This window comes from Aulostomus chinensis, chromosome 5, assembly GCF_037954235.1.
Source record: "Aulostomus chinensis isolate RoL2024-O1b breed Wild chromosome 5, RoL_Achi_v1.0, whole genome shotgun sequence".
Lineage (NCBI taxonomy): Eukaryota > Metazoa > Chordata > Actinopteri > Syngnathiformes > Aulostomidae > Aulostomus > Aulostomus chinensis.
The window spans coordinates 21,572,787-21,597,909 of NC_141324.1; the positions used below are offsets into that span (position 1 = coordinate 21,572,787).

Genomic DNA, 25,123 nt, shown 5'->3' on the forward strand with positions numbered 1-25,123 from the left:
AAGCCTGGCAAGATCGATTCTCTTATGATCTCGTGAATCCAGCTGCCTCACAAAGTAAATCAATACCAAGCAATGTCAGAGAGTTGCAAGCAAGGCCTCTGCAGTCTACCTCTACTGGGTGTCGGTGTGCCCGCCAACCCTGATTGTCTCATTCCTCCAGTCCAGTACATCTACCCTGTACAGGTACTGCTACTTTGCACACTCCTGAAATGCCTCCTCCATGCAGTATTTAGTAAACACTCAATTTTGTCATGCCAAGCTGTTTGGACTCTATTTGCCTTCAGCACCTGGTCATGATGACAGCTGTAACAACCATCGCCCAACGTGGGACTTGAATTTTCCAAGAAATTTCTGGGTGGTCAGGTCTCAACCTTCTTGATGGATGTTACAACCTAGTCATTGTTACCTTTTCTAGGAATAACAAAAGCAACGTGCTGATGGAGCCTGGCGTAGAAGGGTGTTTATTTTAGTGGACCAACACAAGGTTACAGGGTGGCACAAAGACGACAGAGAGTAGCCAAGGTACAAAAGTCTACTGGTGGCACCTAATCATGAAATACTCACAACCAACCAAAACACATACACACACAAAGACACACACACACATACACACACACACATAGCAGTGGTGGAAGAAAAAAGCAGTACCTTTCCCACATACCAGATAAAATACTACCCTGATAAAAGTAGAAGTCTCTTTTCACTGCACTCAAGTCATGGAATTTGTTCATGTCAGCTGGAGCTGAAGGCAGGGTCAACCTGAAGATGGGGAAGACTGAATACATCTTAGGTAAGTAGAGAGAGTGAGGTGAGGGCCAGAGCAGAATCCCTGAGGAGGAGCAGGTGACTTCAGACCTGCCATAAGGTTACAACTGTGCAGCAACCAACAACATAAGATGAAGATCTCTGGATGGTGGCTGCATCCCTGATCCTTTTCACTGATGGATGGGTTTATGCCCTCATCCCGGAATAAGCAAAGTTTTCTTCCTTAAACACAAGTGACCTGGACTTGACAGGCTTGAAGCTTATCCTTGCACACTTGATAAGCTCTGCTACTCCTTGCAAGAACCACATCTCTATTTGCAGAGACATTTACACCATGCACACCTAGTGATGATGCCCTTTATCACTTGATGTCAACTTGACCTGACTAGCCCAGGATATTGTTGCAGTCCAGGATGATCTGCAGGGTACATGTTGGTAGGTTAACCACTTGAAATTACTTATGTTTACACATGCTTTGTTTTAAATTGAGAACTCAAAGTGTCCAAAATCTAATATGGAAATGAAGTAAGAGGATTGTAGCTGTACAGGGGGTTGACATCAATGCTTGTCTGCTTGTCTGGGGAAGTCAAGGGCACAGGTTTGCATATGGGCAGTAGATCCTTAGCAGTATTTTGGAAGCACAAAGTTGTTCCTACCAATACTTGAATGTTGTTCGCAGGCAAATTAGAATACTAATTTCATGTTGAAATAAATGATACGATAATTCAAAAACAAATGATCTCTTTGTGATCACAGACTGAGTTAATGTGGCTTGTTATCTAATCTAAGAAGACATCCATACATCCATCCATTTTCTTCCACTGATCCTGTTAAGGATTGCAGGGGGCTGGAGCCTATCCTAGCAGCTTTTGGGCGTGAGGCAGGGTTCACCCTGGATGGGTCACCAGTGTATTGCAGGGCCAATATATATAGACAGACAGAGTTAACCCACGCAGGCACAGGGAGAACATGCAAACTCCACACTGAAAGATCCTGTGCCCCAGCCGGGACTCAAACCTGAAACCTTCTTGCTGTGAGGCGACAGTGCTAACCACTGCACCACCGTGCTGCCTATCTAAGAAGACAAAAAGTACAAACTTAAATAGGCTATTACATAATGCATTTGCAACATATATAACATTTCATCAAATGTGACCATACTTCATTGGCAAATTTTAAATAAAAACTGGAGTTTATTATATTGTAGTCTTGGTATAGGTGAAACCGGAGGAAACCACATCACTTGAGAGAGAAGCTGGGGAACTCAATAAACAAATTGGTAGCTCCCTTTGAGATTGAGGGATTATTTTGCTGTGCAGGAAGTCAATTATCCAGAGACAGTTCAGTGTTGGTAACCTAAGTGTTCGGTCCAGTTGTAGTGCTTCCATGTCATCTCAACCGTTTGTTGTTAAGCATCCTGATACTGACTGTGTGGCGAGAGAGTGGAATGGATCTCAAGCCCAGTCATATTCCTCATCTGAGAATGGGAAATAGTTCTCAAACCTTTTTTCCAGAGTAGCTAAGTGTTCCGGTATTGAGATTAGCAAATGCTTGGAATCCTATCCAAGGACAGATATCTACGTTTCTGAGCCGCTCGTCTTTGCCACTGACCTAGTTTTGATGGCAAGCGGTTGCTCTCAGGAGATTTTCTTTCCTTACGTACATTTTCATTTTTGGCTCATTCCTATGACCAAAAAATGTCAACTAAGTAAACAAATTCAAACCACCGCGGCTCATCATTTATCTTTGAAAGGAATGTCGTGTCCATTGGCCAATAACAGTAGGTCATCTCTTAATTCATTAATGTGGGCCAGTATTCTCCTTTTGATAACTATCTGACCTCTGTGTGCTGTGAGAGACCCTGGTGCTCTGACTCACTGCTGAGAGCGCTGAATAACTGTTTTGAGTGGTTGGGATTTTATATAATTTCACATTATTACAAAGACTTTGACCCAACTGGCCATGGAGCCAATGTTTTGTACATGTAATTAATATCCCAGCTAAGAATGTGCTCTCTTTGAATGAATTTGTCTATGATATATCCTCACCTGTAGCATTGCTTCCGAAGGCTTTGCAAAATATGTAGTTATCTACAGTATAGTTTGTATCCATGTACCTCATGATGGCAGTCAACTGGCATTTGCAATTTCCACTTCTGCCGGAGGGTATATTTATCAGTGCCCCATTTGATGGTCCCGTTGACAGCATGTATCCCGGGCATTAGAGGGGGTTTTACAGATTTACTGCAGCAGGGTTGTATGAGGTAGTTCTCCACAGTAGGGGTCTTGGTTTGCTCTGGAGGGGTCTTGGAGAAAATAGGTTTTATAAAGCTAGCTTTTTGGCACACAGGCTCATACTTGAAAGCGCACTTTCACTCTTTGTTTAATGTCGTGGTTTCAGTCTCTTAAAATATTCAGTGTCTTTGAGCTTGTATCCTGGGTTTGCTCAGCACCGCCATGGCTGCATTACCCAACATCTCCCTGCAGATCAGGTCATTCATGTGGTAGGATTTGTAAAGCTTCACTTCTCTTCATTTTGCTGCTCTTGATTGGTCAGACATGACCTTTGATGTCAGTATCTTAACGGGTGCAGGATTATTTTGTACTTAGAAGCAATCTATCCATGTACCCCTCAAGTAAAATGTGGTAGTGCCTGTCAGATTTTTTTGTCCAGGACATGATTCAGAAAGAGTATAATACATAATTTTACAATGACATTGGTAAATTCTATTAAATATTATCTAAGTGTTCCCACCCACTGCTCTGTGGGATATTTTTAGAGTGTGACCTCTGATTATTAAGAGTTCAAAGTCAATGACGTGTCAACAATAGTATTTAAATTGGACAGAAGTTTTGACAGTACTTGTGCTGACTGTGCTGTGGATTCAGTATTTGACTTGCCCCCAAACGGGACTTAATTTAATTCATAACCGGGGTTATGAATCATGTAGAGCCATTAACTTTTTGCCAGGTTGGCTTTAGACTTCCATTGAGACATCTTGTGGGTCTCTGGAGTTTAAGAGTCAACTATTTAGTGGTCAATTTTCTGTCACTTGGAATAGCGTAGACTAGGGTGATGGATATTGCTCACAGCCTCGGCTGAACTCAACTTCAGTGATGTAGTGAGAGTAGGGTGTCCCTGAAGGATCTTAAATCTTTAACCTTATTTAGTCAGGCAAAGTGCCTGAGAAAACACATTCATATTTACAACAACACATGGACTTGGGGAGGGACTGCATTAGGAGGAGGATTACATTTATACAGAGTTCTTGGCTTCATAGCGACACCTCTGGAACGATTCAAAGTTGACATGCTTCACTTAATGGTACTTTGAAAACAGAGTATGGCAGAACAGGGAGGACTTATTTCATCCATTGAGATTCTTCCCTGCTGGAAACTGAAATCTTATCATTGCAAGCTCACCTGTGTATTCTTAAGGTTGGAATATTGTCAGCTGCACTGAAATGATCCTGAAGAGAACTTGAATAGAGGAAACATTCTGTGTTTTTTATATCTCTCTCTCTTTATATATCTATATATATATCACTCTATCTATCTATCTATCTATCTATCTATCTATCTATCTATCTATCTATATAGATATATATTCACATAACTATGTGTCTATGTATGTATGCATATATGTATATACTGTATGTGTATATATATTTTGCCTTTTCTTATTCAATCATGTTAAATATTGAATAGATTTTTCCCTTAAACCCATGTTACCCTCTATATAAAACACATGATAACTCATAAGATACGCCTCATACCAAAACATATTTTTTAATGAACAAAACAAAAGGGAAAGCCATAAAACAAAGGTAAATTAATATACACACGCAGTTCCACACAGAGATTTGTTTTCACCAAGTAGTCGGAATGCTCCAGGAAACCACAGAGGGCTCAACAACTAGCCTGAACTGTCTGGAATGTGAGCGTTGAGCGTCCACTAGACCTCACTGCAAGACTCTCAGACACATTCGGTCCAACGGTGAGAGATGCAAAAGCTTTCCAGCTATGAAAGCAAAGGAGAAAAATGACATGTGACATCACTGTAGTCAAGAAATAACAAAGTTGGCTTCACACATCAAAGTGCCCCCAGGACTATTTATCACAGTTAGAGAGAGAGAGAGGTGGGAGGTTGTGGGATGTGGGGGTCAGTGGTTTGAAGTACTCTGACCAATTCAAACAGAACCATTGGTAAGTTACGAGGGAGTGCGAGATGGTGATGGACTGAAGCAAACTGCTCTACCCTGTGTGGAAATAGACCCTAGTTATTAGCACTCATATAACTCTAAATTCCACTGACAATGTGCAGAAGCCGTTATGCCTCAACTATCAGGTGCAATCCTTTTAACATTCTTCATAATGCGAAAACACACCAGTTTGCCTTGACATATTGTTCCTGTTCTGACAGCCGTATTATTATCTGATTTAAAATCTCATTTGTGTGTCCTGATGTCTCTTCATATATCAAGCAGGTAATCCAGTTGCAGTGAAAAAGGTTGGTCGGTCAGTTAGCATGCAAAAGTGAAAACTAGCAAAAAGGGCAAAGTGGAGCAGCAGGAGAAGTGTTAGAAATCAGCTGTCATGACCAATAGTTTGCTGTCCTCCAATCCAATTGTGATGGCTGAAAATACTATGAAAGAAGAAGAAAATATGGAGATTTTTAAACTACAATCGCCAACTGGTCACCTGGTACAAGTCCAGACTGCAAGAGGCTTTCAATTTAAGAGGCATTTTTCTTCGATAGACTATGTAGTTGCTTTGCCTCTGAAGGGCATAAGCAGTCATAGTGAGGGCACCATTCTAAAGATGTGTTTCTGAACTCACTGACTATCACTAGGGTCTAAATATGACAATAGCCTTCATTCTGCCTACTCTTCAGACCTCATGCAAACAAACTTATGTCCATGACCCCAGAGAGCGGAACTGCCTGCATTAGAAAAGAGGGATTACTCTTCCTCTTACCTTGAACGCCTCAGGATGTTCCAAGCGACAAGGATAATGATGGCCGTCCCTCAGTCTCACAGATCCACAGTTACATTAATAACTGACAAGGTTTCACCATCCTCCCGCTCTACAGAGCAGCCACATGCTCCTGCTCATCGCAGCCTGCAGTTTTAATGATCAAAAACCAGGAGATGAAATTTCTGCATGGTTTCTAGGTTTAACTGTGTTGCTCTGCAGAGATCTCAGAGATCTGGTTTAACTGCATCCTCTCAACGTTCTCTTGAGTACCGAGGCCAGCTGCTCCTATAGATTTGAGTTTTAGAACTGTGTCAAAAAATGGCTAGTTGGTCCTTTCAGCTCAGGGTTATGTTCTTGGAAGTGTTTCACATTCAGAACTCCTTATTAGAAAAAGTCCAGCTGATTTGCTGTTTATACAGCTAAACCAAAACTGAAAAAAAACCCAACTTCATTGTGTATGTTTTTTTCTACAGGGCCTATATGAGTGTCAAAGAACTGAAGGAGGAGCTACGCCTGAGTAGCACTGACACACTCAACGTCTTCTTTGCCAGCAACTCCGTGCGTGAAGAGTTGGCAGGAGCTGCAACCTGGCCATGGGCAAAGGAGGCTCTTACACACCAGGGTAATTAGATTAATGAAATTAAATTATAGCCAAAATCTCACGCTCCTGTTATTTGTCTTTATACCATTTTACTTTTTTCTCTCTTCTCAAACTTATTAGTTCTTTTTTTTTTCATAATGTTAGTTTTTTTTTTCTTTTTTATCCATCGCTTCATGACCTTCTTTGCCCTCCATACTTTTTTGTCTGCTTTGGCTCTTTTTAAATGAGATGGGGAGAACAAGATGGTAGACATTTTCCCGGCAAGTTGCCTCTTTCTTCTTCCAATCATTACGACTCTTTCCGATGGAAAAGGCTAATCAACCCAACAACAACCAAACAAAGAAACGTCACCATGGGTTCTGTACCATTTTAGCCACCCATGCTCGCTTGACAGCTGTTCTTCATTTATCTATGAACTTTCTTCTTCTACTGGTGCCAGCAGTAAGTACAGAGAGGGAGACATGCGGGGCACCTCCAAAGAGAAAAGGGGAAACCTCTTACTAGAGAAACTGACATGTCCCCGTGACAACTTTCTTTCACTTCTTTACTGAGCTGCACTGATTGTGATGGAACGTGGTGATAATGAATGGGGGACAGCTGACAGTAGAGATGAGCCACATGAGGTAATGGGAATTGATCATTCTTCATTTTCAGCCAGGAAGATGAAATTATGATTTCAAAATAATTTGAATTTAAGAGAAGAAATTTGTTGTCTGGGCTGATGATGATGATGATGATGATGATAATGATGATGATGGGAAAGCATCAGTCAGAGCAAGATATTTTTAGGAATGCAACAGTGACTTGTCTTCATCTTTTTTCATTATCTCAAAATAGAGCCCCTTTAGGACTCAACAGAAAGGGTGTAGCAGGAAAGTTGGATCTGTATTATGTAATTAGAAGCAGGAAATTCCTGATTGTGGATATGATGCAGTAAATGGGTTTCTAGGCACTGCGTTTCACTACCGGTAAACAGTCGGAGTAGTAAAGTGGATATTTCGTGTATGTTGATCGGAATAAAAGACAATCTAATATAATTCTTCTTCTAAATGATATAACGATGAATTGTTCCATTTAAATTGATTTTCTGCCTGATTTGTTGCTTCATATTGACATTATGACTAAATTACTTTTTTATATTACGCGTTAGCTGCAGTTTTATATCATAGGTGAACGATGCAGCTCAAATTAGTTCCAGCTGCCCCTACAGTGCCCCCCTACAAATGCAACAACACGTATTCCATTCTATGGGAATGGAGTCACGAGAGGAAATGACACTGTACCAAGTGCTGTATTTAATTAATCACTTTTCAGCCCCTCATCAACGTTACATTTACCACGAGTTAGCTCATCAACCATGCTGGGAATGTTAATTCTTGCCCTCAGGCGGGATGGTGTTGAACCCGTCCTACTTTGGTACCAACGGTCACCACAATACTATGATCCATGAAATGGGCCACATCTTTGGACTGTACCATGTGTTCAAAGGGGTGAGCGAACGGGACTCCTGTGATGATCCATGTCAGGTAGGACTGTTTTACTTTTATGCCTCATCATATCAGAAGGTTTTTGTTTTTTATTGAGCTGTTTTTTTCGTTTAGAACATTTCTATTATGTGTTTATAGTTATAAAGATTCTTTAAACCAAGATAAAGTGGTGAGGTGGTTTTTTTGTAGTTTAACCTGGAAGTTAGTATTTCCATGAGTTCTCTTACATTACATTAGTTACATTGGATTTTGGATTATTGATGAAAATCAGCACTGTGATGAGCAAAAAAACAGAATCAGAATCACAACTTTTGAGTCACAAATTATCACCTGCTATAATTTTTGAAGTAGAAATGCAATGATAGTAAGTACAAAGGTAATCTTAGTCTATGAACAGTATACACCAGTGACGCACAAGGTCACAACAGCTAGCTTTACCCTTCTGTTTTGTTAATGGCTTTTAATATCCATGATGAGCTCATTCGTCTCGTTTAGTCACTTTTTATGATTTTTTTCTGAAAAATGCGGAAATACTCAAGTGCAGCATTTACAGATATATTTTATGGCGTAGAACAAAATGTTCAAATGTATTAAACTCGTATGAATCACAGACATTATTTTAGTGAGATTTTGAACAATGCTAACTTATTTCCAGGTTTTATGGGTCATTTTTATGCCACTATGTGTGTAATGGGGCATTATACCTAGTCTCTTAAAACAAAGCAGTTTATAAACCAATTTTGATTCTTCAAGATGATACATTAAACATAAAGCGTAGGCATGCCCAGCAGGATAGAACTCTTCCTTCATCTGTTTCCACTCACCAGTACTACTGTGTGTGTGTGTGTGTGTGTGTGTGTGTGTGTGTGTGTGTGTGTGTGTGTGTGTGCGTGCGTGCGTGTGCGTGCGTGCGTGCGTGTGTGTGTGTGTGTGTAGGAGACCACTCCATCCATGGAGACGGGGGATCTGTGTGCTGACACTGCCCCAACACCCAAATCCAAAGCCTGTCATGATCCTGGAGCTGTGAACGATACCTGTGGAGTCACCATGTACCAGGATACTCCGTTTAACAACTACATGAGTTACACAGGTACAATGAATTAACTATTCATTAACTACAGATGTAACATTGAAAATAATGAATTACCCACAAAACAAGCTGAATCCGCTAGAGCGTACATTCTTTTTTAAGATGTTAAGGGAGATCTACTCTTTTATCCTATAAAAACCGATATTGTAGAGATAAACAGCAGTGATACTAGAGGACATGGCATAGACACACTGTAGTAGAACTGCATAATTAGAAACAGTGCTGTGCTGTGGACTCAATTCAGTAGGAACACAAACATATGGTTCTTTGTTACAGCCTGTCATTAGATTTAAATCTATATTATGAGTTCCTCTAAGAGGGGACAGATGTGAGGTTGTCATGGGAAAGTGATGTACATTGCATTTATTGAGTGTTACCTACAAATAGTGATTACAAATACTGATTTAGCTCACTATTTCAGATCTCAATATCTTCATTGATTGTTTATAAGGGATCCTCATTCCCTGCAGTTTGTCACAGCAAATATTTTCCTTGCTGAAGACAAACTTCAGCAATATTTTAGCCCACATTTCATTGGATCACAATAGCAAACTGTTGGAAATGATTATCTTACTTAAAATATTGCAAAATATACTCAAATCTAATTATTCAAAAAGGTTAATTGAGGACGTTACTGTTATGTTCACAGGTTGTTATCTCACCAACTATCTTCAGATGTCTGCAAAAAAAAAAAGAAAAAAAGAAAACCTAATTATTTCCAGGGCAAGAGGTTGAACCTGATCCATGATGATTAACTGGACTATTTTCCTTCCATTGCTTCATATCAGATGACAACTGCACCAATCATTTCACTCCCAACCAAGTAGCCAGGATGCACTGTTATCTCGACTTGGTTTATCAGAACTGGCTGACGAAACATCATCCTGGTCCCATCCCTCTGGCCCCCATGGTGACTGATCAGAGCCTAGATTCTGTTTCTCTCTACTGGCTCCCTCCTGTAAGGGGACCTCTCTATCAAAGGTATGTCGACTGGGTCTGTTCATCTGCATTTAATATCTCCATCCTAAAGCCAATCCTAATTGGTGCTTGGAAGAAAAGCAAATCTGTTCCAGCTCCTGAGCATAATATATCAAATATGTTCTCCTCATTAGCTTATTATTGTGGTAGAAGAACTTTTGATTTCATGAGTAATCCAGTGATGAATAGTCATGCTTCTGGTGCATAGGCTCATGTAGCCAGACGTCCCCAGCCAGCACAGGAGAAATGTCTGGCTCAACCTTTGTCATCTTGCTATCGTATATTAGAGGAAATCACTCTGTCAGTCACAGTCATTGTGGGCGGCGCTATATGCCCATATTTGTTTTATTCCATGAAATACACCAAACCCAACATACCTGCCTTATTTTCTGATTCAGACTTGTCATTTTCAGCATGCAAGTGGCTACTAGCTTGGTAGCTCTGAGTTTGTTGTTTTGAAGTGAGGAAAAAAAACGTTTTAAACAGCAACATGTAAAAAGCGGAAGGAGCGGAAAATGCAAAAAGAAATAGCTACCCAAGACCAAGATCATACCTGCAATGTGAACAGATGATTCAACAAAACTGAATTAAATGTTAAGTTAAAGTTGTATCATCAGAGAGTGAAGACTCTGCCGATGAATTTTTGATTATTTTTGGTTTTGCGTTGTCGTTTTTGAAGAATAAGCGAAACATGAGGTAGCATGGTGAATATCTCAAAAGCTAAGAAGGGTACTCTGTATAACATTATTACATAGTTTAATACCTGATGGTGGAAAATCAGTTAATACTTTTGTTTTTGCTAATTTCTTGTTCTAGTGTCTTCAGTGGGTGAAAAAAAAAGTTGCTTAAGATTTACAAGGTACATTTTCCGCAATGGGCTGACAAATGTTTGTGGGTGTGGTCAAATTAACTCTTGAGTTTTTCCTCCACTTAAACCAGATTTGGCTCTACTATACCAAGACCATGAATGAATTGGCCACTAGGGGGCACAATCATTAAAAAAGCAGAAGTAGCCGCTATTCCCAGATCGTAAAAGCAGGAGACATACTTCCATTTTTAAATTCTTGTGCATCAATTGGCTAAATTAGCCTCTAAACATTTTTTTGATAATTAATTAATGAGTTATTAATTTCTAAAGGAGTAGCTAAAGGCTACAATTTTCAAACTTTGGAAGCGACTTGCCCATTATAAAATGTCTCACACAAATGGTATTATTATAGCACCACCATGTGGCCAGTTACAAAACTATTTTGTAAGCTTTTTTTTCAATTTGTAAAAATAATGCGCCAGTGTCATAGTTGCCAGCTAGTATACACACACACACACACACACACACACACACACACACACACACACACACACACACACACAGGTATCGTTCCTCCATAAGTCATTAAGCTGAATCTCATCCCTGCCTCTTCTTCTGTACATCTTAAAAGCGACGACCTTGCTGTGACAAACAAAACCCCGAGCATCTGTGCCATTTCATGAACTGTTTTTTTCTCTTCCTAGCTCCTCCTCCCATGTGTCTGCTGTCAACTGTGGAGAATGTGAGAGAGACGGTGTTTTCCACCAGTACGCCTACGAGGCTACCTCACCGCGCATCTGTGACACATCTGGCTACTGGACACCTGAAGAGGCTGTCGGTCAGTCAAACGATTGCTGTGTGTTTTTAAAAAGGGGGTGAAAATTTATACTGTGCAAACCAGGATAATACTTCAGACGAGAAGCTCTGCACTTGGTACAACATTACTTAATGCACTGTTCTTCTAGTCAGTGGAAAACAAACACTAGTGTAGTAGTGTAGCTGTGAGAATTCGTCATAATACAGGCTGACCATCTCTTTATTATGGATCATTCTTTATTTATTTATTCAAATAAAGAATGACCAGCTTAAAAATAATTTAAAAAAAAATGAGTAGGTTCTGCTTTAGGAATATGGTAGTTAAATTAGGCTGGAGTTTGTCCTTGAGTTCCACTTCTGCCTCTGCCCCACAGAATAGAGCAGGTCAACCCCCTACTCAAAAAAAAAAAAAAAACCCACACACACACAAACATACACAGATCCTTTCCCTGTAAATTTCAGGTGCGTGCAAGGCTAATGGCTGCTGGAAGAGGAAAAAGCAGAAAATCATTAAATGATAATTGCCCTCAGCTACAGACCTCTCTCTGTCTCTGTCTTGTTTTAGCCAAAGCGAGAACAAGGATTATTAGGCAAAACGTCTAGGCAAAGGGTAATGTTGGAGTGCTGTTCAAAGACTGAAACTCTGTTGTCAGCAAAAGAACAACAGAAAATGTATCCTGTAGCACTGTACTTTGAAACATCACGCTTCATATAAGCACATGGTCCTTGTTATTCCAATCATAATTTCTGGAGAAGCCCTGGTTCCTTTGACAGAACATGCAGGATAAGAGGAAAGAAAAGAGACCAAGGAAGCTAACAAGGGAGGGAAAAGAGAAATATAGAAAAAGTAAGAATGCCCTTACGAACATAAGAACACTTTCTATCTCTTCTGTATGTCAACATTCCTGCGCTGGAATTTAATGCTTTGAAGGTGGACGAGGAACAGGGGGATTACAGTTGCCTTTCTTTTGCTTCAGAATCATTATAATGATAAAGACTCAATTGAGGTCTTAATCTAAATGGTATGCACATAGCTGAGGAGACAGTCTGTCTCCCGGTTTCTTCGGCTTCCTTTTCTGTAGTAACCTGCACTATTGCCTTCAGTGAAAGGGAATGGGCAAACAGGGCATACTCACTTTGTCCAAAACATGACTTAAAATGGCAAAACACATTTGGCAATTGACTTCGTTGGCAAAGTCTTTGTTTCCATCTCCTCTAAATGTTGCCTTTTCCAGCACCGTAAATTGTTTGTATTTGTAATTGGTAGTTTTCAAGCTGATGAGTGCATCGAGGCTTGTACCCCTGTTGAGAGGAATTAAACTGGTTTATGGGTTACAACAGACATTAAAGTGGGTTTAATCCAGAATGAGGACATTTAACGGTGCATCTTTGTTATTCATGGAAGTGCACATTTTCCTGTGAAATTCTTAGAGTAGTTAGAAACAGTATTGTCCCATACCATCACAGATGTGTTTGCCTACTGTACGCTAAAATTGTCAAGTAATTATAGTAGATTGGAGGCTGAGTGGGCATCAGGCATCCCTAGTTCACAATTTAGGTTATACTGAACTTCTTCTTGGCTTTTCTCAGCATTTGGGAGCCATTTTGGTAACAACACCAGCCATTTAGAGAATTTCAAGAAAACTAAGGTCATACATTTATTACGCTAGAGTACCATGGTATTATTTCAGCTGAAGGATTTTCACTCAACAACATAGGTTATCACCACAATAACAGAATAACAAAATAGAAGATGCCTTCGAGGATTACTCAGAAGTAAATAAGTAAATTGGATTTATTGTATAAGGCAGCATTCACAAATACACAAGCACTGCTTCAGGTTAAAAAAAAATACAATTAAAAAGATATCAAAATGGCAATGACTGCAAACAGCAAAGGGATCAACAAGTCACAATAACTGCTGCACGAAAAAAGGAGAGACATGAATGTGCAAGAGTACCAAAAACACATAAAACTGGAATGTTAGGTCCAATAAGATGAATAAAATCTTTGACAGCAGCTTCTTGAAAGGAATTGAGGCAGTGTAGAGGAAAGGAGCCACTATCCCGGGAGCAACAGCTTTAAAATAATGTCACTTTAAGTGAAAATTGTGTTAGAGGAATGGCCAGTAGATGTTGCCTAAAGAGATAGTTGGGATTTTTATTTATGTAACGGGGTGTTAGATCATGCAGGGCTCAGTTAAGGCCAGGATTTTGAAATAGACACTGAATTTGATAGATTGATGTTAAATTGATGTTACATGAGATCTTTTGTTGTTTCTGGTTAAAAGCCGGACTGCTCCATTTTGGACGGTTTGGAGACGGTTCAACAAAGTTTTCAATAGTTGTAACAAGAAGAGATAAGAGCAGACATATCACGGCCATCTAATCTACCTTGTTTGACCGCAGTTATCAGCCATGCAAGTCTCGATCTTGACACTGAAAGATTCATATGAAATACACAATTGATTAAGAGCACAACTGAATGTCTTCTGCAGAAAAATCATAAAAGATGCCGCTAAAGTGATGAATCTGAGCAAGAGGAAGCATATATAGAAAAACAACAGAGGACCAAGGACAGAGCCCTGTAGAACACTACAAAACAGCAGTGTTTTGTCATACATGAAATAACCCACAGTGACTGAAAAACTCTTATGGATGCCCACCAGACAGTTAAGTCTATTTTAAAGAAATGTGATGGTTAATGATGTCAAAGGCAGAGCTGAGGTCAAGCAACACCAGCAAGAACATTTCCCATCTTCCGCAGCCATGATTGGAAGATAGAATCTTCTCGGGAATCTAGGGTCCTTTAATCCTACAGCATTAAAAGCAATATTTCTCTTAATATCCAGGACCACAATTCTGGAAAAAAAAGAAGGAAAATTATAGAAAACAGCCCAGTTTACATTATCTGACAGGAAAATTATACAGAATACATTACAAAGCAATTGTACTTACAATGACACATCTAGCGAGAGAACAATATTTCAGATGAAAATTCATGAATAGTTAGTTAACCTTAAGTTAGTTACAAGTTTTTTGTTACTAGAGAAGTTGATTTTTTTTTTAATTCTCTTGTGTGAAATGATGTTTTATGCAATTTGTAGTCTGTGACTAAACTCATTTACATATCATTTAAGACAGCCTCACTCTATACTGTACTACATGTTCTTAGAAATTTCTGTAAACCACCCATCTCTGGGATCTCAGATCTCAGATACTTCAAATCTGGTTTTGCTTCAGCTAACAAGTGCAGAGATTAGTTTCAAGTTTTATTCATAAACCCACTGTAGTGCTTCAGGCCACATTAAATTGAGGAACACTAAAAAAATTGAAAAAAAAACTATCTAAAGATTTCACAATTTATAGTTTCTTTCCATGTACTGTACATCGTGTGATTGACCATCGTCAGTGTGTAACACATCATTACTGCACGGAATACAGCTAATAAAAACACACTTTTAGTGAAACACATTCCTCGACCGCCGGTGCACATACTGTATGTGTGATGAAGCTTCTGAACAGAGACAATATATATGATTTTTTATACATTCAGGATCCAGATGAGGATCATGACTGTAATGGTGTGTGACAGAAAAATGCATACATTTTATTTTCATCAGTTTTATAGAGTAGTGCACATGGCTTCGGTTTAAAATGTAATAATAGTACTGTAAATCTGCCTTTTTAAACTCTGGGTCACAGGCTCATTTAATTAAGTTGTCTACTTTTTCATGATAAAGATATACAGTAAGTGTATTCTGTTTCACTTTGTCCACCGTTTATGCAAAACAGGTACATCAGAGAGAAAATTGTGTTCTAGTGAGTGAGCATTTGCTTTGTATCAAGATTGACAAAAACGTCTAAACTACATAGAATGTTACTCACATGTGTTGAATGGCAGATTCATGGCAGCAGGTTCAGAGACATCACATAAGATATGAAGGGTGTTGACATATAACAGAGAGAACTATGTGAGGTTTAGTGTATTCACAGTCCATTGTGTGCTTTCCTGCTTCATGGTTTTATTCCAGTATTTAGCTTCATCGAATGATTAATTGTTGTCATCAAACCATCAATACAAATACCGTCTGTGTGATGTTTGGATCTGCAGGCCCGCCTGACGTGGAGCAGCCGTGTGATCCAAGTCTCCAGGCGTGGAGTCCTGAGCTCAGCCTTTATGACACAAATGTGACATCACCATGTCCTGAAACAGAAGGCTGCACCCTCACACTGAGGTTCCTTCACCCCATAGTCCCACACACACTCACCCTCTGGGTCACATACATCGCAACAAGTAAGTCTCAAAGAATAAGAAGAACAGTATCTCCCTAAACCACTTTAACCCTCCGAACTCCAAATCTGTGTTTTTGTCCTCACTGCAGGCTCATTTTTCACTGCAATATAAAAATCCTGCACCTCTGTGGAAATAGTACAGTCATGAAGAACTCAAAATGTGTTTGGCGTAATATAACATAGTTACAATGCTATAAATCATAACAAATTTTTAAAAAACAACTGGAATTTCGTTCATAGTTTGGTTTACAAAAAACATGAAAAAAGATGAAATCAATACACATTTCCTTCCAAACGCCCATAAATGTTAAAAAAATTGGAAAAAATACATATTGATACAGATTGAACTATTCAGAATTTTACAACCTCAATAAACAAAACCTGTTTTAAAAAAAAAAACAATTTACTGTTGTTTTTACATCCTGCAGCCTGCATTTTAGTTTAATTTTCAGTGAACAATTCTTTGTTTGTCTTGTCCAATTTCTGGCTATGGTAAATTATGTCATCGCGCATGTGTGTGTGTGTGTGTGTGTGTGTGTGTGTGTGTGTGTGTGTGTGTGTGTGTGTTTGTGTGTGTGTTTGTGAGTGAGTGAGTGAGTGAGCGAGCAGCACTGATACAATGAGGGTCACGACAGTATATCAGAACATTAGCTGTTAAACTTAAGCTGACTCCAAACACCAGCTGCTGAAAGAAATCTCAGGAGGTTCCGTCATCTCATAAAATAATTTAAGTAATGCATTAAAATGATGCATGCAAAAAAGAATGAACATAAATGCAAAATGTGTTATTGATTCTTCCTATTATATCAAATAAAGGCAGCATAGGTCTACTGTTTGAAGGCTGCTCGACTTCCAGAGAGCATTTATTGTAGTATCATGCACAAACACTCACAGGAGTCAGTATTAGTGCATGAAAAACATTTATGTTGAATCTCTTTTTTCCTCTTTCAGACAACCCAGCCATCGCCAACATAGAGTTGATACCAGACACTGGGAAATCCATAAACCTTGGACCCCAGCATGTCTTCTGTGACATGCCCCTCACCCTGCGTCTCGATACCCATAATGTTGCCATTGGTGCAATAAAGCTGTGCACCTTCGATGAGAAGATGGAGATTGATGCTGCCATGTTGTCGTCAGGCCCCGGCAACCCTCTGTGCTCTGAATGCCGTCCTCTGCTGTACCGGATTCACCGGCAGCCGCCCTTCACCGGCAAATCTCCATCACCTCAGACCCAGCAGATGTTCACTGACAGGTGAATGTGTTCGGTCTTATGCTTGTAATAATTCACAAAAAATTATATGTATTTGAAATATTACATCTACTTGGATCATGTTTCAGGGGTGAAAAAAAGTTGAAGGGGAAGCATAAGAAACTAAAAGAGCACTTTGAAGCACAGACCTTTGCCAAGAACTGCTTTTCTATTGTATGCAAATTAATCCTTTTGATCTCAGGGTTCTGCGCTTAATCCTGCACATTAACATCAACATTATTCCTGCATATTTTCATTTAGGTTCCATGTAATACTTCCTGAGAAATGAATGAAAAAATATCTTGGCATACTGAAAAATGTGGGGGGAAAATGGAAAAAAAAAATCCTAAATCCGCCACAAATTTTGATGTCTTTTTCCCTTGGCTCATGCTCCACCCCTCCACAAAGTTCCATGACAATTAGTCTACTTTTTTACGTAATCCTGCTGACTGACAAACTAATCAATAGCAATGAAAACACAACTTCCAGGCTAGAGATAAAAAAAAGACTTTATTAATAGGAACAAAAGGAACTCAGAAAACCGTACAGTCATTCCTCATTGCTGTTTTGCTCTAACTTCCTCAACTCCGTAATAGTGACCCCAGCCAGAAAATAACCCAGATTGACTATTTTACTGCTGGGATTGCCGTTACCCACGATGTCTGTGGAGAGTTTTCATACATCAAAACTAGCTAGGCAGGAGGGCATCTCAGTGTGTAATAGAAACTGACAGGTAAGTTATTTTTCTGTCCAAACCACCCTGACACAGCTTAGACGACAGCTGAGGCAACTTCCTGAGTCCAGTTTTCTGCAGATGAATATTTATAACACAGAGACTATGCCAATTACTAAAACACAACACTTGGACACACGCACACACACACACACGCAGACATGCTACCTTGTCAGACATCAACAGCTGAGAGGAAAATTAGAGGCCACTATGTAGGATAGATTCCACAAGATCTTTATGTTTATCAGTTCATTTCCAATGATTTGGCTCTGTTTTGTTCTGTTTTAAAGCTGAGAAAATGAATATTTCCTTCAGGGAAAGCTGAGCTGTGACTACTGACCCAAATCTGTTTAAGCAATGAAAAGTATGTTTAAGTCGCAGGTATTAAACCCCCAAAATTGGACTCTTCTGCTTTTCTGTAGCAACTTTTGCATAAAAAGTGAGGACAGTTGCAAGACACAGAGATCTGATTTCAAATGCTGTGGCACTTTCTGCAAAGCTGTTTCTCTTTTGCAGAGCAGGGCAGATGTTAGATGGACGCAGCTTCAAAAACAGTTTATTTCTCATGGAACACGTCTCCTTACGTATGTTACACAAGCTTTGTCTAAGTGTAAAAAGATGTAAGAACGGGTGGGAATTGAGGTATGTGGGACTGTGAAGGGCAGAGAGGGGTTGATGTGAGCAGAATAGAGTGTTTGAGAGCAATGAGTTTGGGAGAGGGAGCAAGAGAGGGAGGGTGGATTCATGAGGAGAGGAGAACCTGAAAAAGAAGAGGAGTGATGGGGTCAGACAAATAGGAAATTGTAAAAGATAAGTAGAGAGAAACAGAAAAGGGTGTGGGAGAAGAAAAGAGATGAGAAAATATGAGGTAACAAGGGCTTGGAAGGGACAGTGGATTCAAGTACAGCTGAGGTGTTGTGAAGTAAGACAAGTCAATTATATTTGGATAACACCGAATAAGTTATCTCACGACACTTGACAAGTTGAGCAGGTCTAGCGCCTCACTCCTTCAGTGAATTTACACCCAAGAGGAAGCACATGATGCGACAGCAGCGATGAAAACCTTCCTTTTAACAGGCAGGAATGTGGAGCAGATCCAGGCTCAATGGGAACGGCCATCTGCTACCGGTTGGGGGGGGAAGAGAGCAGGAGAGCAGGACAGAGACACAGAAGGGATAGAGACAGATACAGAGAAGGAAAGAGAGGGACAGAGACTAGAGGAGAGAGAATGGCAGACAGACAGGGGATGTAAACAAGACAGAAGGAGAAAGACAAGAGGAGAGAAAGACACACAACAAACAATAACATCAGCAATTATAGTAAAGTAGCTACCAGTAACATCAACTGCTTACTTCAGTAACCAACTTCACCATAAAATCAGCCATAAGTGCCAGCAAATACAGTACAAACACAATGCTAATGTCCTTTTTAGTACCAACACTGATGCTAAGGGTGGCAGCTTGAGCCTCTTCAGGTCTGTAGCCTCCTCCAGAAGCATCAGTCGGGGATCTGGGAAGTGAAGAAGCACAAAGGCTCTGGAGAAGAAGATGAGTTCGTAACACATTTGAGTACAGGAGGAGAGAGAAGAGAGAGAGGAGGAGAGAGAAGCCCGGTGCATTTCCAATTCTACTTTTAGAGACTCTTGGAACCAGCAGTGACCCTATGAAGGTGCCTAATTGTTGAGGGCTTTGTATGTTAGAAGAAGAATTTTGAATTCTATTCTGAATTTGACAGGGAGCCAATGCAGAGAAGCCAGTACAGGACAGACATGGTCTTCTAGTTCTTGTCAACCGACAGGCAGCAGCGTTTTGGAACAGCTGGAGAGTCTTCGGAGACATTTTTTTCTTTTCTCTGTATTCTCTGAGTGAAAGACTACAAGCATCACACACTGCTTCTTCTGTAGCAGCCATGATTGACACTCTCTGACCTTCCCCCCTGACCATCTGCATACCTGCACACGGTTGCGACAACCACAGATAACTTCATGACAACAGTCTCCAATGATTGGTTGGGATCACACGTGTACTGTTACCATTTTGTCAGCCAAGACGGGGAAGACTTTTATAGCATAGTGTGACGGGCAGACATTGTGAAAAAAAAACCCGCTGTAGTCCAATCTGGACCTAAGATGGATCTGTGCTAACTGCACTGTGGAAGCTCTTTTAATAGACACAGCCCATCAAAACACATCAATAGTTCCGACACTGGAATGGAGGTTTACACACACTTCCTGTTCAAGAGCCGTAAAGTGACTGGATGTGCGAAGTTACAGACAGACCCTTTCACCATCAGCCACCATTTGCAGAATCCATCAGGATAAATGATTATTCACTGGGGGGAACGAAGTGCAGCTACAGTGCTTCCTACGCACATTGCATTTGCAAAGTAGAATTATGTCATCCACAATACCACATGCACCAATAACCACAAATGTTTTTGTGTTTGTGTCAAGCATTGGATGAATTACTGGTATTGATCAACTGTTAAGAGCAAATGATTATACATTTTATTGCTTTTCTTAAGAACATAACCTTCTACTTAATAATTTCATGATGCCAAAAAAGAATTTTAAGGACTTACAAAACTATTTTCTTCTCACTAGGTCTGTAAAGAAAGGAGAACAGTACCAGTACACGGTCCAGGTGGAGGCTGGTGGTCTTCTCAGTGATCCCTCCCCATCTCTCCTCTACACTCATGGGCAGGCCTACTGTGGGGATGGCCTCATACAGGGGTCTGTGCATGACTGGTGTGAATGATAAATGTTAATGTGGAGGCGGTAATGGAGTGTAAAGGTGACGGTCGTCTCTCTGCAGGACAGAAGAGTGTGACGACAGGAATCTGTTGGATGGTGACGGCTGCACGAAGAAGTGCCGCAAGGAGACGGGCTTCAACTGCGTTGGTGAGTGAGTCGCAAGAAATCTGCAATTAAAAGCACATCCAGCCGTGGTGTTTTCCTCAGAGCTATGGAAACACCATTTCACTGTCATACATCACATCTCATGTAAATCAGGAACACCATATAAACCTTTGATGTAAAAGAACATTCGCATAATAGCTACAAATTTCCTCATTTATGCACAAAAGCAGCACTCAGAAGAAAAAAAATAATCAAATTTAATTTACAAGACATAAAAGCTCTTTGCCTGAATTGATTCCACAAACCATTAATGTAACATGACAGGGACGTTATAGAAAACAGATGAGTAGGAGGGTAAAAGTGAAGTTTTTGGTTTGTTAAGTCACAAGTCCTGCTTAGAAATCTGAAGCATTTTGACATTAGGCTGGCATGGAATTGTTAGAAAAACACTTTTCAGCCGTAAAGTACACTTTCGCAGTCTAAAAGCATATGTCAGGCATGTTTCCTGTATTAAATAAGTCTTGGCCTTTTTAAGACTTAAAGCAATCGATACAGGTTTTGGAATATGTTTTATCTAAAATAAGTAACTTATTTTTTCTTTTTTCGTCAAATCACATCTACAATATTCAGCCAGGGCTCCCCAGTGAAAGATCATAACCAGCTGTAAAAGCCTTGGCCTTTGACAATTGTTGTACAATGAAGCCATAGTTAAGTGATTGGAGGCCACCTTGTAGTTCTGATTTGCAGGATGAAATCATATGAGCATGCTTGACATGTTTTAACTCGACAAGAAGCTTAGAATTAGGAAACATTTACTGTGGTTAGGGTTTAGTTCAGGTTAACTTCGGTTAGGCAAGAATGCATGATTTGTTCTTTGACTAAACAAATCAAAGATTTATGGTAAGTCGGGAAAGATCAAGAAACAGTTCATTTGTGGCTCAGAGAGTCATGCAGTTGCCAGAAAACAGCTTGGTGGGTGTTCAACAGTGTGGAAAATGTACTGAAAAAAGATTCACCTGTTAGAATCCAGCTGAACCTAAATAGCATCTCTCTTTTTTTTTTGTTTTGCAGCGTACGTATCTGTTCCATAAATTACTGGTTTTGTGTTCTCCCAAGAAACCAAATGTGAAAATTGATAATTTTAATTATTTGGCTGTTTAATGGCTAATTTCCTGTAATGTGATTTTTATCTGCCTGTGTAGCTGGAGGCTTTAATTTGATGTAGAAAACAAAAATCTTGCATAAAGGCTGAATGTAAACTCCCATCAGGAAGACGAACACATTTGAAGAGTAAAATTGGGATACTTGAAAATTTTCGTCTCATTGCAAATTTGTCCTAAAATAAACAGTTTGTAATAGATCCTGTCGAAGAAAAAAAAAAGGCATAAAATCCTGCGCGCTGCCAAGATTGAGTCAGCAGAGAGTCAGCCATATAATGACGACCCTGGTTCAGGAGATTGAGTTGGAGCTGCTCCCATGGTGCTTGGGGAACAGAAACAGACATCGTCAGGGATGACAGGAGCCTCTGGATCAGGAACAGGCTGGACCTTTATAACGGTGCAGCAAATCCTCTGTGGCACTGAGCAGCTGAGATGAACAGCGGGAGCCATGATGACCTCACTGTGAGAAGGATCACAGAGAGTTCCTTCAGAACTGGACCTCTGGGTTCTGTCGACTAGGGATGGATGCACTGATGATTGGGGGGAGATGGGTGCAGCATAGGTAGGCTGTGCTTGATCCCAGTAATCAGGGACTAAAGCTGAGGAATAGCTTTCTGCATGCAAATGGGCCAGAAGTCTTAGAGGCCTGGTTACAAAGAAATCCCTAAATAGTGTCATCTGAGGTCAAGCAGAGCTGGATTAGCCTGCCTGCGGCTAACAAATGGATGACGTATACCTGCAGAAATCCAGGTTAGCCACTAGTTAGACTTGCTGGGATGCTAGCTGCTGAAGGCTAGCTTAATAATGGTCAGCAATAGCAATTTAGATGCTAGATGGCTCCGCGTGGGTTTTAGCTTTCTTGTGGCTTGGAGGTTCTCATAAAGGGATGCAGAAAGAGAAGGGTCTATTTTGGCCAATTCCTAAAGAACAAAGGCATGGAAAGCATCCGATCTTGGTTTTCAGTTGGTTTACAGGCTACTGTCACAAACCAGTTAACCAGAGAATTGATGCATGTGTAGGGATCAGAAACAGAAGCCAGGAAACATTTCACAAAACTGTAAAAGATGCTGAAGGTATCCAGTCTAATCAGCAGCAGGCATTAAACGAAGCTCATAAACTCACAGGTGGTCCAAGAACAAGATGTCTAACAGCAAGTCAAACAAATCAGATTAGAAACGAACTATCGAACAATCAAAAGAGTGGGAAAGAGTAAGAGTTGCATCGTCGTACAAGAAAATTAACCCTATGTTGTGGACTTTGGATTTATTCATCAGTGTTTGGTAATGAAAACCCTGAAATGAAAAAAAAATACTTCTGACACCTGCAAATCAGCTGCCCCGCTCTACAACATGTGGTTCCTCACAGTGTCTCAGTATCGTATCGACCATGGTCGCATGTATATTTTACCCTTCATCTAAAACTTCCAACCTGTTTGATAAAACAGCATAAATTAATATGCATTGTTTAGATTTTGATTTTCTTGGACTAATGATTGAACCAGAATATTTGATATCCTCAATTTTCTTTCATGTTCAGTATCGCTGATGGAGTTCTGTTTTTACTGCAATGTGAAGCAAGTTCTGTCATCCAGAGCATTGTAGTTTTGGGAGGGGGGTGCATGCGCGTGGATGTGCCTCCTTAGTGTCTTGGCAGTGAGATTCTCTCAGCACTTCCTAACCATATGAATTCTCACAACAAACTTGCGTTAGAGTCAAGGAAAAGTTGATGGGAGGTAAGGACTTTTTGAATGCAACCATGCCCGCCGTTTCCCTCTGCAAGTGCTGTCCAAAGTCTAGTATTGACAAACTAATTGTACTAATACTCATTTGATATGCATATTTAATGAAATAAATGGGTTTTTGGTTGGTTTAAATTAAGAAACTGGAAAAGTGGAAACGATATGTAATTGGTGTGTATCAATGTCCAAATATCCACTACCAGAGGAACCCTGGTAGACAACAACAGTAAATCCCACATCTTTGCATTCTAGGGTAAATTCTTGGTAAACTAACAGAAAAGGCTGCATGGACACAAATTAAATACTCTGTTTTGACTTCTGAACCCAGGGGCCAAAGGTAAGTCTGCTGGTTGGAAAAGCAGTAAAAATAATGTAACACAAGAAAATGCTAGAAGATAAATGAAGCCACAAAGACAGTTTGGGTTTTGATTACGTGATAACTTTGAGTCTGCACCCTCAACCAGTAGAGAAATGTCTTTGATCTGCAGACAGGCCACAACAGAAGCCTCAAAACACAATATGGAGACACACACACTGATCATTTCATGGTTTTATTCCAATAACCTACATACAGCTCACACATCCATGTGAAACTCCTCAGAGGTAGAAAAAGTGGGGCTTCCAACCTTTTGCTGATTACAGAAATATACTCTTAATATCGCAGCTTTATTTTTGGTCTGTTTATATTTTCCACTAGCAGCTGGATGGTAGTTAATCAGTGTGAGTTGTAAGAATTTGTGTTTCAAGAGTTTGTAACAGGGCTAACATTTCCATCATCCAGTCAGTTTATTTGTCAAGGGGAAACAAGCAGAGACTGCCCCCCTCCCAACCCACCCGCACCAGGGCTAGCAATGCCGTGCGTGACTAAAGCTATTACATTTCTTGTTTTACAATAAAAGACATCATGACTAAGAAGGAAAAAAATTTGGCAAAAACAGGTTTCTACAAATTGCAATACTTAAAACCAATTGTTGTGTTGTACTTCTTAGTCATGGACAGAATATTTGTTTGGCTTTTCTCACCACATTAGCTTGACCCAGTTAACTCTCCATGTACCAAATTGGCTTGCTCAACCTCTTGGTACCTCCTGCTCTGTAAATATATATACTGTAAACCTGCATAGTTAAATTAACCACATTAGACTACAGTAACTATGGTAACAGTTCTTTTGTCACGATCAAAAAAAAGGATTTTATTTAAAATTTTTCAGAGCATTTAGAGCACCATCATTGTTTTTCAAAAGACCCCTTTGTAATATTGAGTAAAAGTCCAAATACATTTCTAAAAAAGATCATAAAGTCAAATAAAATGCTCTTTATGAATAAACAAGCCAGACCTGTTCGTCATTATGGTGTTGGAAAATTACTGTACAAATGTGTTTGGCAGTAGATTTGCAAATACTAATAAAGTTTTACATATGTAATCGTGGCATCACTAAATGATACCAAAGCGTGATTTAGACCTGATAAAAAATACTTTTGTATTTTTTTCAGGATACATATTAAAAGAATAAGATTACATCACCCCTCCACAGATTTATCCTGCCGGGAAATGAACTGAAGATCCT

General features: G+C 39.9%; 1 protein-coding gene across 1 annotated transcript in view; it reads left to right on the top strand.

Annotated features, from left to right (window-relative positions):
- The window catches only part of pappa2 (pappalysin 2), a 75,271-nt gene that overhangs the window by 14,532 nt on the left and 35,616 nt on the right, over positions 1-25,123 (top strand). Inside the window, exons 5-13 of the mRNA XM_086203884.1 lie at positions 6,215-6,363; positions 7,729-7,868; positions 8,766-8,919; positions 9,708-9,900; positions 11,410-11,543; positions 15,635-15,817; positions 16,768-17,071; positions 20,404-20,532; positions 20,615-20,700. Coding sequence (XP_086060010.1) covers positions 6,215-6,363; positions 7,729-7,868; positions 8,766-8,919; positions 9,708-9,900; positions 11,410-11,543; positions 15,635-15,817; positions 16,768-17,071; positions 20,404-20,532; positions 20,615-20,700 — 1,472 coding nt within the window. The remainder of the gene's footprint in view (positions 1-6,214; positions 6,364-7,728; positions 7,869-8,765; positions 8,920-9,707; positions 9,901-11,409; positions 11,544-15,634; positions 15,818-16,767; positions 17,072-20,403; positions 20,533-20,614; positions 20,701-25,123) is intronic.